The 13,705-nt window shown below is 58.4% G+C and overlaps 1 protein-coding gene across 9 annotated transcripts in view; it reads left to right on the forward strand.

The window, feature by feature from the left end:
- Positions 1 to 13,091, forward strand: part of ARHGAP27 (Rho GTPase activating protein 27) — a 28,868-nt gene extending 15,777 nt beyond the window's left edge. The window contains exons 1-17 of one of the 9 annotated variants that reach the window (XM_065898127.1): positions 641 to 697; positions 5,111 to 5,518; positions 5,752 to 5,934; positions 6,153 to 6,233; positions 6,308 to 6,407; positions 6,541 to 6,605; positions 6,774 to 6,841; positions 7,147 to 7,237; positions 7,769 to 7,873; positions 10,458 to 10,556; positions 11,517 to 11,622; positions 11,761 to 11,883; positions 11,957 to 12,055; positions 12,246 to 12,323; positions 12,410 to 12,544; positions 12,702 to 12,807; positions 12,914 to 13,091. In XM_065898127.1, coding sequence (XP_065754199.1) covers positions 641 to 697; positions 5,111 to 5,518; positions 5,752 to 5,934; positions 6,153 to 6,233; positions 6,308 to 6,407; positions 6,541 to 6,605; positions 6,774 to 6,841; positions 7,147 to 7,237; positions 7,769 to 7,873; positions 10,458 to 10,556; positions 11,517 to 11,622; positions 11,761 to 11,883; positions 11,957 to 12,055; positions 12,246 to 12,323; positions 12,410 to 12,544; positions 12,702 to 12,807; positions 12,914 to 13,091 — 2,082 coding nt within the window. Of the gene's footprint in view, positions 1 to 640; positions 698 to 5,110; positions 5,519 to 5,751; positions 5,935 to 6,152; positions 6,234 to 6,307; positions 6,408 to 6,540; positions 6,606 to 6,773; positions 6,842 to 7,146; positions 7,238 to 7,768; positions 7,874 to 10,457; positions 10,557 to 11,516; positions 11,623 to 11,760; positions 11,884 to 11,956; positions 12,056 to 12,245; positions 12,324 to 12,409; positions 12,545 to 12,701; positions 12,808 to 12,913 lie in introns of those variants that run through there. The other 8 variants (XM_065898130.1, XM_065898125.1, XM_065898128.1 and 5 more) reach the window with 8 other exon arrangements.
- Positions 13,092 to 13,705: the final 614 nt, after the last annotated feature.

Genomic DNA, 13,705 nt, shown 5'->3' on the forward strand with positions numbered 1-13,705 from the left:
ACCCAGGCGGTCAGGCGGGTAGATGGTGGTGTGGCCAGAATCCCGCCTGTCCTCCGTGTGGCTGGAGGGATCCAGACACCAGCTCCCTCCGATACCACGTCTGCCCGGGCCCCTTCCTCTTTGAGACATCCCCACACACACACAAGCTTCCTCTTCTCCATCACATCCTCCCTGGGCCTTGGAGGAGTTGACGGCCACTCGTTGTCCTGTCTACACCAGCCCAGGCCCCAGCACCCAGCCGCCCCCTCTGCCGGCCCCCATATGTGCCGCCCACCCCCCCCCCGCCACGGGCCCAGTGCCGTCCTCTGTGCAGCCTGCTCTGCGTCTGTGTCTGGGCCTGGGTTTCAGAACTCCCTGGGAATCAGAGCACTGAGCGGGGTGGTCAGTGGTTTCCCTGGACATAAAATACCCCTGCCCCGAGGTACCCCTACCTGACTCCACCCCACCCTGTCTCAGGCGGCCTCCTTCTCAGGCAGCATTTCCGCAGCCCTGACAGGAAATGGGCTGGAGGCTCAGCCTCCCGCCATCGCAAGACAACTTCTTGTTTCCCTGTTGCCCTGTACCAGCCCTGGGCTTGTGCCCCTTAGCTCCACCCCCAAAGCCTTCCCAGGGCTCCATCCCAGCAGCTCAGGGGCACAGGATGGTGGACATCATTGCCAAACTGACCAGGAGGCAGAGTCGGGGCCTGCGGGGACAGGTAGGGGACCCTGGCATTGGGGGGAGAGCTCAGCCTCTGATGGGGATGGCAGAGGGGTCTATGGGGTCAGGGGCTGCCAATGGGCCTCCATCCTCTGGCCCCACTAGGAGCTGAGGGAGCCTCACCGAGGTGGGACTCCTCCCTTCTTTCCCCTTTCCTTCTCTGAGGCCCCGCCTGTCTGAGAGGGGTGGCATAGGGATGCTGAGAGGTGGTGACCTGCTTCGGGGCTGGGGGGCGGGGAGGGGAGAGGCAAGGCCTGTCACCTGCCTGTGGGCAAGGGGAGGGGACTGGATTTGAGAGGGGCACGGGGGCAGCCGGGCCCCTCTTGGCTCTGTTCTCCGGACTGAGGTGGGAGACCACTTTCTCTTTCCCACTCAGTGTCCCCTGTGTCTCTAACATGACTGGGATCTGGGGCCCAAGAGCCCCTGGTGCCCTAGTCAGACCCCTGTTGACGGGCTGTGTCTGCATCTAGTCTCGGCCTCCAGGAGTTGGGGGAGGGGCGGCAGCCCTGCTCTAACCGGGGAGAGCTCCTCCTTGAAGGCCTGAGGGCCTGGAGGGCCTGACTTCACCACCTGGCTTCCAGGAGCCAGTCTGAGCCTGTCTGAGGCTCTGCCAGGAGAGGAAAGTACCTCTATCTCAACACTGCGGGGGCTCTACAGAGAGTTCTAGAGTCTGAAAGGGCCTCGGGGCTACTTCAGTCCAGCTCTTTCCACAGCGCTGCAGCATCCCTAGCAGGGGTTCGACTCTGCTTGCCCACCTCAGACGAAGGCCCCTCACAACCTTCCAAAGCTGCCTGTGTCTCTGGGGCAGCTCCAATCCTTAGACTGTGCTTCCCTCCAAGGGGCATTGCCCTGCCCCCGTTTGGCCTCTGATTTGCAGTCTGGAGCTCCCCAGTGTAATTCTGTGTCTTCTCTTCCTGGTGACAGTCACGTGGGGGGCCTCAACTTCTACCTCCCAAATCTCCTCTATACCGGCTGGGCGTGTTCCTTGTACAAGGTCCCGATCAGCCGGACCAGCCTGGGGCTCCCCGTGGACTCAGAGCCAGGGCCAGCAGCCTGGCCACGTGGAATTCCCCACTCCCAAGAGCCTGTCTCCTTCCTTGGCACCCTTCCAGCCCCTGTCCCTGGGATGAGCAAGGCCAGCTGGGGTCCAGCTGGGGTGGGTAGGAGGTGTGTCCGGTCATCCACTCTCCTCCACCCACTGCCCATATCCTGTTCTCCCAAGGATTTCCCTGGTTCCTGTGCCTGAACTCTCATTTTCAGGAAATTCTTGCTCAAAGCTAACCCCAGTCTCTCCTGTAATATCAGGTGTGTTTGGTTTTTGTTTGTTACTGAAGTTTGGCATGGAATTGACTTGCGTACTCATGCAGTAATTGTTTTTGTTTGTTTGTTTGTTATAAAGCATTTTTTAAAAAAATATTTATCTATTTACTTGGCTGTGCCAGGTCTCATTTGCGGCACGTGACATCTTTGCTGCGGCACGTGGGACCTTTCAGTAGCGGCATTCGGAATCCTTAGTTGCGTCATGTGGGCTCTTAGTTGTGGCACGTGGGATCTAGTTCCCTGACCAGGGATCGAACCTGGGCCCCCTGCATTGGGAGCGCGGAGTCTTAACCACTGGACCACCAGGGAGGTCTCAGTAAGTGTTTTTGATGGATCAGCTATGTGGCTCAGGGCATTGGACCATCTCCTGGGGGTCGACTATGGTCAGTTACATCATCCTGGGTCTTGATCTCAAGAAACTCTTGCCTTTTGGGGGCAGAGAAGTTAGGCAGATGGGTGGACAATGAACGGACCACCAAGGCAGAATGCCATCGGGCCCCAACAGAGCGACAAGCAGAGTGCCAACGGGTTAGACTTCTCATCCGAGGGAGAAAGCCTCCCCCAGGTGAGGCTTGTGAGCTGAGCACCAGTGGAGGAGCAGGATTTGGAGCAGCAGGGCATGGGGAGGGAGGGTGGTGGGTTTCCAGGCTGCAGGAACATCTGGAGCAAAGGCATGGGGGTAAGAAGATGCCTTTTGTGTTTGGGGGAGGGTCAGCAGGCCAGTGTGGTTGGAATACAGGATGCCACAGGACGGCTGTTGTGGACAGAGAGAGAAGTGGTGCGGAAGGTCCCATTTCGGCCACACAGGAGCTTGTGGAGCGAGGGAGAGGAGTGGACTGGTGTACGCAGGTCTTCCTGCCCCCTCCATGCCTGGGGCCCATCACACTGTCTCAAATAGCAACACCCCCTTCTATTTTTGTTTTCTTGTTAGCAGCAGTCATCACTGAGGTGCGGTGCATTTCCCTATCACCCTGCTTGGTGCCCTCCTCACCCTACCACCATTTACACACATATGCACGAGTGTCAGCTCCGCCAGGGCAGATTTGTGTCCATTTGTCCACGGCTGCATTCCCGGTGCCTAGAACAGTGCCTGGCACAGAGCAGGCAGATCTTTGCTGGCCAAGTGAATGTTTTTGTAGGCGCCTGCCCAAGGCCCAGTGAGAGGCTGCCTTGAGCGGGAGGTGCTTCCCCTCTCGAGTAGTTTATAGCAGCAGTCCCCAAACTTTTTGGCACTAGGGACCGGTTTCATGGAAGACCGGGGCGGGGGAGGGGGGTGGTTCGGGCTGTAATGCCAGCCATGGGGAGTGGTGGGGCACAGCAGATGAGGCTTCACTTGCTCGCCCGCCGCTCACCTTGGGCTGTGCGGCCCAGTTCCTAACAGGCTGGGGACCACTACCGGTCCGTGGCCAGGGGATTGGGGACCCCTGGTTTATAGCTTAGTGAAGGTGTTACAGCAACAGAGGAACCTCTATGATTTTTAAAAAATTAATTTATTTATTTTTGGCTGCATTGGGTCTTCGTTGCTGCGCGCGGGCTTCTCATTGCGGTGGCTTCTCTCGCGGCGGAGCACGGGCTCTAGGCACACAAGCTTCAGCAGTTGCGGCATGCAGGCCCCAGAGCACGCGGGCTTCAGTAGTTGTGTCACGTGGGCTCAGTAGTTGGGGCTCGCAGGCTCTAGAGCACAGGCTCAGTAGTTGTGGCGCATGGGCTTAGTTGCTCCACGGCATGTGGGATCTTCCCGGACCAGGGCTCGAACCCGTGTCCCCGGCATTGGCAGGCGGATTCTTAACAACTGCGCCACCAGGGAAGTCCCTCTATGATTTTTTAAAAAGGATTTATTGCACAAAATTTTGTTACTGCAGCAACTAAACTAAACTAAACTAAACAAGACCAAATCCAAGTCCTATAATTACCCTACCCAGAGATGACCTCCGTTAGCATTTTGGAGAGTTTCTAAAAACACAAAATTGGAATTGTGCTGAGTTTACGTTTTTGAAATCTGCTTTTCCCTTGTACCATTATGCATTCTTAGAAAACAGTAGTAATCTCCTCGTGCTCTTCTGCTGCCTGGGGTTTGATAGTCACTATCTTTCTGGTGGGTGCTAGGCTGGGGGTGGTGGGCACACAGGAGAAATCTCGGGAGAGATCTGGAACCTGACACCTGAGCTGAGTCCTAAAGAAGGAATAGGAGTCAGCCAGGAGGGGCAGGTTGTGAGGGAGCAGAGGCCTGTAGCAGACACAGCAGAGAGGCTGGGGGCCTCCAGCAAGCCGGTGCTACTGGAGCTTAAAGTTCAAGGCAAGGGCCAGGAGTGGCAGGAAATAGGGGGGAAGACAGGCAGGTGATGGAAGGCCTCTGGGGCCCTGGTAAGGGCTTAGAGTTTGCCCAGCAGGTAGCAGGGAGCCGTGAGGGTGTTAAGCATGGCCAGGCTTATATTCTGTGTAACCGGACCCTCCAGCCCACCTCACTTTACTTTGGAGGGGGACATGGGGCTCACCTTTTCTTTGCCCTCCTTCCTCCTTCCCATCTGGTTCTTTCTCTTTCTCTTGTCTGCGATTGATTCTGAGGCCTGCAAACCCTGTATTGGGGAAGTACCAGCTCCAAATCTGGAACCGGAGGCAGTACTGGTTCCAGTTCAGAGCTTTCTTGGCAGAGGAGGAAGGAGGGCTGGGGGTTCTTTGTGGGGGCTGTAGAATGGAGCAAGGCCCCGCCCCCAAGTGTCCTGGGGCCTGGGGCGAGAAAGAACTGGGCCCAGGCCGTTTCTCTGTTCCTGTGCAACCTTTGATTCACACCTGTGAGTGTGCAGCTGGAGAACTTCGTTATCGATATTTTACTACTGTTAATAAATAATTAATCTAATTGTCCCATGCATCTGGGGCACTTCATACTTTACAAGGCACTTTCAAGAACATTTCCTCATTCTCTCTTCACTACAATTTCCGGAGTGGGGAGGGCAGACATTTTGCAGCTGGGGGAACCGAGGCAGAGAGGTGCTGTGACTTGCTGAAAGTCGTCCAAGTGGCGAGTGCCCGAGTGGGGACGATGTGACCGCGGGGCTGCCCTGAAGGTCACGTCTCCTTCCTCCCGCCGCAGGTGGATGACCTCCCAGAGCCCGTGTACGCGAACGTAGAGAGGCAGCCTCGGGCCACGTCGCCTGGCGCCACCGCAGCCCACTGCACCGGCTCGGTGTGGGAGACGCACACGGACGCGAGCACCGGGCGCCCCTACTACTACAACCCGGACACGGGCGTGACCACCTGGGAGTCGCCCTTCGAGGCTGCCGAGGGCGCCGCCAGCCCGGCCACGTCTCCGGCTTCGGTGGGCAGCCACGAGAGCCTCGAGACCGAGTGGGGCCAGTACTGGGATGAGGAGAGCCGCAGGGTGTTCTTCTACAACCCGCTGACGGGCGAGACGGCCTGGGAGGACGAGTCCGAGGACCAGAAGGAGGACGAGCAGGAGATGCAGCCCGGCCTGAGCCCCGGCAGCCCCAGGGACCAGAGGGTGAGGGGCGGGGCCTGGCCAGGGTGGGCGGGGCTGGCTCTGAGGGCCTCAGAGAGAGAGGAGTCGTGGTCATGGGTGGGCGGGGCTATCTCTGAGAGACTTTGACCCCGCCTCTGTCTCCCACAGCTCGGGGGGGGGGAACTAGGGTGAGGGGGCGTGGCCTGGAGCGAAAGGGCCGGGCCCCTGAGGTCACTGCTGGCTCGGAGAGCCTCTGACTCTTCTGCTCCCTGCAGCCCCCCACCCCTGAGACGGACTACCCCGAGTTGCTGACCAGTTACCCAGAGGAAGACTATTCCCCCGTGGGCTCCTTCGGTGAGCCCGGCCCCGCCTCTCCGTTGGTCACACCCCCAGGCTGGTCTTGCCACGTGAGCCAGGATGGGCAGACGCTGTACACTAACAGCTACACCCAAGAACAGGTAGGGGCAGTGGGCAGATGGTCCCAGACAGCCGCGGGGTCGCTCCCCTTAACACTCTAAACTGAAGTTCCCGCGCGGGCTCCAAGTCAGCCCAAGACCGAATCACCCACACCTGCTCGTGTAAACTCTTTGGGGCTCTGTTGGGCTCTGGTTGGAGGGAACCTTTTGCTCCCCCATCATGCGGAGAGCTAGGTCCCTGACCATCCCTCTCCCCACAGTGGATGAGGTTGGAGGACCAACACGGGAAGCCTTACTTCTACAATCCAGATGACGCCTCCGTTCAGTGGGAGCTGCCCCAGGTAACCAAGTGGGGAAGGGAGAGTGCCGGGGAGAGAAGGGGGTCGGTTATATACCACAGTGTCTTTCTCCCCAGGTCCCTGTCCCTGCCCCTCGAAGCATCCGCAAATCCAGCCAGGACAGTGAGACCCCGGCCCAGGCCAGCCCACCTGAGGAGAAGGTGAGGGAGGGGGCATGTAGGACCAGGCAGGACCCCCGCAGAAAAACTGGGGTGTTTCTGGAGGCTGGGATTGGGTCTGGAGGCACGTCTCCACCATAGCCCCGAGCACTAGCCTGGGCTGAATGAACCTGGGTTCTGGGTCATCCCAGGCTCAGAGCTGGGCGAGGCTCAGAGCTGGAAGGAAGTCTCTCCTGTTGCTGCTCCTGCTGTGGGAGCAGGCACCCCACCAAGCAGCGGCCAGGTGCCGGCAAAGAGGATTCAGTGGAGACTCAGGCCCAGCCTGTGGGGAGTGGCTGGCTGAGAGGGAGGCAAGCCTCTGGCCCCCCGCCCCACCTCCGTGGCTCCCCCTTAACTGCCTCCTCCTTCCCCTTCTTTCTCTAAGATCAAGACCCTGGACAAGGCAGGCGTGCTCCATCGAACCAAGACGGTGGACAAAGGAAAGCGGCTCCGGTGAGAAGCTGTCTGCCCCCAGACTCCACGGTGGGCCTTAACGATGCCGTTCACTGAGCACTTCCTGTATGCCAGGCTCTTGTTAACCCTCAGAGCGACTTTATGAGGTCCTGTGAGGACCCTGAGGCACTGAGGAAGTGACTTGCCCCAGGTCCCTTGGCTACCAGGTGTTAGCGCTGGGAGTCCACCCCTTACGGTTGGGTGCCCCAAGCTGTGTTCTTAAACTCTGCGCCCTGCTCCTGGGGGTGGGAGGGGGGCCTCAGCCCAGGACCGAACCCAAGCCCTGCCACCACCACCCCGCCTAGGAAGAAGAACTGGAGTGCCTCGTGGACAGTGCTGGAGGGCGGCATCCTGACATTCTTCAAGGACTCGAAGACCTCGACTGCAGGTGGCCTGGTAAGGCCCAGGCGCCTAGCAGGGACCACCCCATCTGCTCCTGACTCCTGTGGGTCTTCATCTCATCAGCCTTGCCAAAGGCTAGGTCTGAGACCGTGGAATATTGAGTGTCGAGAGAGCTGGGCCTTGGCAGGGGGTGATGAGAGCAGATCACCCCAGGACAAGCACTTCCAGCCACCTTGGGCCTGGGGACCAGTCCTTGAGGATGGACAGCTCCAGCCTGGTGGGCAGGGAGGCTGGGGACTGGACACACCCACTCACAGAGATGGGGCTGCACTCCTTTCTCCTTTCCTCTCCTAGGTGGGCAGGTAGCAAACAACCAGCCAGCCTGCAGGCTCCATGGTTAAGAAGTACCAGGATCTCTGCGGTCCAGGAAACCTTGGGCCCCCTGCCCCCAGAGCTGTGACCCCATTTTGTCCCTGAAGCCAAGGGAGCCTGGTATATTGGAGCCAGGACACTGTGACGGGCCCAAGCTGAGCTGAGGGTGCGCTGTAACCATGCTCCCTCCAACCCTTCTTCCCTTTCCCACAGAGGCAGCCTTCCAAGCTCTCCACCCCCGAGTACACGGTGGAGCTGAAGGGGGCCTCTCTCGCCTGGGCCCCCAAAGACAAATCCAGCAAGAAGAATGTGCTGGAGGTGAGTGGTGGGGTGGGGGAGAAGGAGAAGGGGCTTACCGATGGCTTGGGACCCTCACTAAGCAAGCCCCAAGAAGGTGGACCTGGGGAGTTAGGGCTGGAATTCTCGGGGCTCAAAACCAAAACTGCCTCCACCTTGGGGATCCGTCCACAGTGTTTCCTGGCATCACAGATTCTGCAGCTCCCTCTCCAGGAGTGGAGTTCACTGGAGTCCTTGGTCCTAAGTAGGGGGTCCTTGGGGAATGAAACTGTCATGCCTAGAAGTGCAGTCCTCATCCCAGCTGCTTTGGCCTGAGACAGACAGGAGTCTCTGGGTCCCCAGCTACTTACTCTGGTAGGCTGGGACACCTGCTCTAGCTGGTCAGAGCCCAGCTTCCAACTGGCAGTGAGTAAACCAGGGTAGTGGACACGTTTCTCAGGCTCTACAGCAGGAAGAGAGAGGCCAGGTGGGGCCCAGGCAAGACCCTCCCAGGCCACTGTCCATGTGTTGTCTTCACCGTCTTCACTGTTGTGTTTCCCTTCACTGTCCATGTGTTGTCTTGTTTTTAAACTACTCTTACCCTCACCTCAGTCCCCAAATGTTTTGAGGCAGCTCACAATAAAAATGCATATGGTGAGCTGGTAAAAGCCACTGAAAGCCAGGACGCACAAAACAAGTTAGAGGAAGAGGGCAGTGTGGAGAGGGATTAGAATGATGTACAGGTACTAAAGTTGTCGTTGCTGAAAAAAATCACCTCCAGGCTTCCTGGTCGCCAGAGTGAAAAGAGAACGGCAGTCAGTTACATGGCTCTTATTATTGGGGCGGGGGGAAACCTTCCTAGATTTTGAGGGAAATCAGTTTCTAGTGTGCAGCTCCGTTCTAGTTTAGTAAAGGGACGCTTGGGCTGCTTCAGCTAACATCTGATGAAAGCCCCAAAAGCAGGACCTTCCATCTCAGCTCAGAAAAAGCAATTCTGCAAGGAGCTTGAGTGTGTCGTTTAATGATAATTCACCCAGCTTCATTCAGTTCTAGAACCAGAGTATCCACAGAGCAGAGCTGGACACCTGTTTTGTCTCATGAGCCACTCTGATCAGTAGGTCTGGAGCCTTCTCCAGGCTTAGCGCTGTAATCGACTAGCAATGTCTGCCGTGGACGTCAGATTGAGGAGGGACATCATATTTGCTAGGTATGCTCCTTCCTGATCTGGAGGGACATCCTTCAAACAGGGCTCTCTGAATGTCACCTCTCTGACCGGGCTTTGGATGAAAGTTTCAGAGGAGACACTTCTGAGTTGTCTCTTCTGGCAAGGACTGGAAGGCAGATGGTGCTTTTGAGAGCTCCTCCAGTGGACGGGAAGGCTGACAGTCTTGAATGGAAATCCTGGAGGCCCCTGCTTCCCACTGGCTGGCAGCCATCCTTCCTCCACTCAGGGGTGACCTGTAGGTGACTTTGGATATTTCTCAAGAGACCGCCCCAAATTGTATATCGTTGAGGATGGCCGGTCTTTCTAGTCACCCCAGGGTCACAGAAAACTTCAGCCTGAGAATGGCTGCTTTGAGCTCGGCTTGCCTGTGCAGTAAACAGAATGAGTGTCTTGAGCAGTGTATTGATAATGTAACTAGACAGATGTGCCTCCATGTGAAACTCAGATATGAACTGAATGTGTCTTGAGACAGCTGCCAGCAATAATGGCTATTGTTTCAGAGGCAATGTTAGGCCATTCTCTGGGATAACAGACAGGGCCCCTGTCAGTTTAGGTTAGCACGAGGTTGTGCTATCTGTGGGCACACACGAGGTGTGCCCACTGAAGGTTCTCTAGTCTTTGCGGGGAGGGGGATGGGGTAGAACTTGCAGGTTTGTTTGGTTTTGTCTTGGGAAGCATTTTAAGTAGCATTCAAGTCTGAGTTAGATAGGTAGACAGCCAAAACACAGCCCTCTCTGATTCTGGAAGTCTGTACCCTGTTGTCTGAGACAGTTTTTGCTGACTCTGACTCTCATTTGACCCAAAGCTGTGGCAACCAACCATTCCCGTCAACCTTGAACGTTTGGTTCTCAGAGCCAGAGGTTGAGGAGAGATCCATCCAAGTTGCCTCACCTTGTTCTTTGTAGACTTTGTTAGGGAAACAGCAGTCAGCTGAAAGATAGCCCAGGCTGTTACTATCTGCTTGCTCCTCAATAGTAGAAAATAGTGGCTTTGGGGTCTCCCACCGGGAGTTTCTTTCATTGACTTTTTTGCTGGCCTGTGCTCTGGGTAGGCCTGCCGCGTTCTGTGGCTCATGGAGAGACAGGATGGGGCAGGGAAAAGCACACCAGACCGTTGACAGATGCGCAGATCTTCTGCACTCAGATCCTTGCTCCATCATTCACTAGCTGTGTGTCCACGAGGAAGCTGCTTACACTCACTGTGCCCCAGTTTGCCCATCCGTAACACGGAGATGCTGTTACCTATCAATTTAATGAGGTGAAATACCTTGGCGTGGGGTGAGGCCCTTGCTCTGTTAGGCTCTGAGTTCCCGGGGACAGGAACAGATCACCTCTACCTCGGTATGCCCCCTGGGACAGACCCAGCGAACCAGAGGTGACTGAGTGATTTGTGTCCCACCAGTTGCGGAGCCGAGATGGCTCAGAGTACCTGATCCAGCATGACTCGGAAGCCATCATCAGCACCTGGCACAAGGCCATCGCCCAGGGCATCCAGGAGCTGGTAGGCAGAGCTGGGGGCCGCCAAGGCTGGTGCGGAGGGGATGGGCAGCCATTACGCAGGGCAGCTGTGCCCACTGTGGGTGGGGCCCTCCGCTCGGGCACTGGGAGCTCCATGAAACCAGTGGGTAAGTAGCCCTCTCTGCAGATGCAGATGGGCTGCTGAAGAAATTAGCCTTTCTTAAGGAAGTGAATCCAGCCTCTGGGGTTGGCCGCACAGGAGGACTCTCCAGGTGGGCATATCCTAGAGGAGCGTCCCATTCCACACTGAGGCAAGAGAAGAGTAAATACTCTGCTAAACAGCCTCAGGCTGGAAAGACAGGCTGAAACCAGAAGACAGAATTTAAAAGGATTGAATTGATGAGTCTAGCGTTGTTTTTTAAGTTCAATATATCGATGGCATAAGTAGAGATGGGGTAGGCCCGCTCCGACAGCTCTTCACGTGGAAACAACCTGAGGCTTTTTGATCCTTAAGTCCCTATTAAGGGACTAGGCAACACTGGGTGCCCTGCTTGGCTGTATTCATAGAGGTAGGGGTCCAGGTCCAGGGAGGTGATGCCGGTGAGGTTGTTGGCAGCGCTCCGGCCCCAGCTCAGACTGCAAGCGAGCCTCGTATTGAGGAATACTGACCTACTGGAGTGTGTACAGAGGAGCTAAGGAAAATTATGGGGAAAGTGGACCAGGAACTGGGGGGTCGGTAGGGGTAGTCAGGATAAGAAAAGGTGAGGGAGAACAGGATGACCGTCTCCAACACCTGGAGGGCTCCATGCAGCCAAGGGAGGGGAGCGTTTGGGGTTCTCTGGTGGAGGTGAAGGGGGTTGACCTGGATAAGGAAACAGCAAACTCCCTGCCTGGGGGTCTCCAGTCCAGGCCTGCTGGGAGGGCACTTCGGGTCCCTCACCCCATCCCAGAAGGACATGCAGCTGGCCCAAGGCTCTGCCTCTCTGAGGCTGTGTGATTCTAGTCCGCAGACCTACCCACCGAGGAGGAAAGTGAGAGCAGCAGCGTGGACTTCGGGTCGAGTGAGCGCCTAGGAAGCTGGCGGGACGATGAGGCACGGCCTGGTGCAGGTGTGCTTGGGGGTGAGGCTGGTGGAGGGGGTGGTGGGCATCCTTTGGGCGGGGTGGTGACGACCGGGCTAGGGCTGCCGGGCCAACCCCGGCGCCACTGACTGACCCAGCCCTGGCATTCCCATTCCCGTTGGGCAGCCGTGCCCACCCCGGGGCACGGAGGTCTGGAGAGCGACCTGAGCAAGGTCCGGAACAAGCTCCGCAAGTTCCTGCTGAAGCGGCCCACGCTGCAGTCGCTGCGGGAGAAGGGCTACATCAGAGGTACAGGAGGGACCCGGAGAGCTGGGCGCCGGTGGCGCAGGGGCGAGGCGACGCTGACGAGCCTTTCCCCCAGACCAGGTGTTCGGCTGCGCGCTGGCCGTGCTGTGTGAGCGCGAGAGGAGCCAGGTGCCGCGCTTCGTGCAGCAGTGCATCCGCGCCGTCGAGGCCCGGGGTACGTACGTGCGCCGGCCGGCTGGGCCTGGCATTCCGGGAGCCTGAAGGCCTCCTTCCAGGACCCCAGACGGAACCCCCGGGGAGCACAGGGTCGAGGGGGAAAAAACGGGAGTTCCTGAGCAGGAATCATAGCAGGGGCTTTAGCGCCATCCCACCGAACCCGCGGTCAGCACCTCCCTCCGCTCCAGGGCTGGACATCGACGGTCTATACCGCATCAGTGGAAACCTGGCCACCATCCAGAAGCTGCGCTACAAAGTGGACCACGGTGAGGCCCGTCCCCTATCCCTGCCCCAGGCCCGAGGGCGCAAAGGGATGCTGACCTCCTCTTCCTCCCCTCCCCCCTTTCCGCAGATGAACGTCTGGACCTGGACGACGGACGCTGGGAGGACGTCCACGTAATCACCGGCGCCCTGAAGCTCTTCTTTCGAGAGCTGCCCGAGCCCCTCTTCCCCTTCTCGCACTTCCCCCAGTTCATCGCAGCCATCAGTGAGCGCCTGGGGGAGGTGGGGCGGATGGGGTAGGAGTGGGGCTGGGCTGCCTCAGGCACCCGTCTGGCTGGGACCGCCCCCGCAAAATACTGGAAGTCAGCCCCCTCTGTTTCCCTCCCTCTCCTCTCTCTGCCTCTGACCCTTCCCCTGCCCAGAGCTGCAGGACCAGGCCCAGCGCAGCCGCTGTGTTCAGAGCCTGGTGCGCTCGCTGCCCGCCCCCAACCACGACACAATGCGGCTGCTCTTCCAGCACCTGTGCAGGTGAGCCGGGGAGCCGCAGGGGAATGGGGAGGCGGGCCTGATAGGACCCTCCCCCGCACGCCTCCCCCCAGCTCTGGGCCCTGATTCCACCCCACCCCCACCGCAGGGTGATCGAGCACGGAGAACAGAACCGCATGTCCGTGCAGAGCGTGGCCATAGTGTTCGGGCCCACGCTGCTGCGGCCCGAGACAGAGGAAACCAGCATGCCCATGACCATGGTGTTCCAGAACCAGGTGGTGGAGCTCATCCTGCAGCAGTGCGCAGACGTCTTCCCGCCGCACTGACCGCGGGCCCGCACCCCTACCCCCGCTGCTGGCGCTGCGGACCTGGGAGTGGGGGCGGCGACAGTGGTCCTGCATAGAAGCGGGGCGGCTGGAAGCCACGCGGCTGGACTCTATCTCTGAGACCCTCCGCCTCCCGCCAGTCCGCAGGCCCGTGCGAGTTCTGCACCTCTCGGTTCTGAGGGTATGGTGACCGCTGGTGGGAAGTTCGCAAAATGTGATTTTTTTTTTTCTCTGATTTGGCCTGTTTCGGGGTTAATTGGGCTCTGTTCTTTATCACAGCGCCACCTACTGTGTGTGTGCGAGAACGAGGGGTGGGGGGAGAGATTTCTGGGACGGCCGCTGTTGCGAGGAGGAATTTGGCCGAAGGGCTTCCTGGCTTCGTCAGGCCTGCACCTGGTGGAGGCCTCCAGGGAGACCCTGTGGGTCCCCGGCCCCGTGCATGGCACTGTGCCCATCATGAAGCAGCAATCGACAACCTCCCTGCTGCGGAAACAGGACTGAGCCGGGCCTCCGGCGGGCAGCTGAAGCTGCCTTTCCCCAGGCCTCTGGGCTGAAGCTCCTGCCAGGCCCAATCACTGGCTGGCTGTAGACCCTCTTCATTGACTTTCCTGTTG

The sequence above is a fragment of the Phocoena phocoena genome, chromosome 19 (genome assembly GCF_963924675.1).
Source record: "Phocoena phocoena chromosome 19, mPhoPho1.1, whole genome shotgun sequence".
NCBI lineage: Eukaryota > Metazoa > Chordata > Mammalia > Artiodactyla > Phocoenidae > Phocoena > Phocoena phocoena.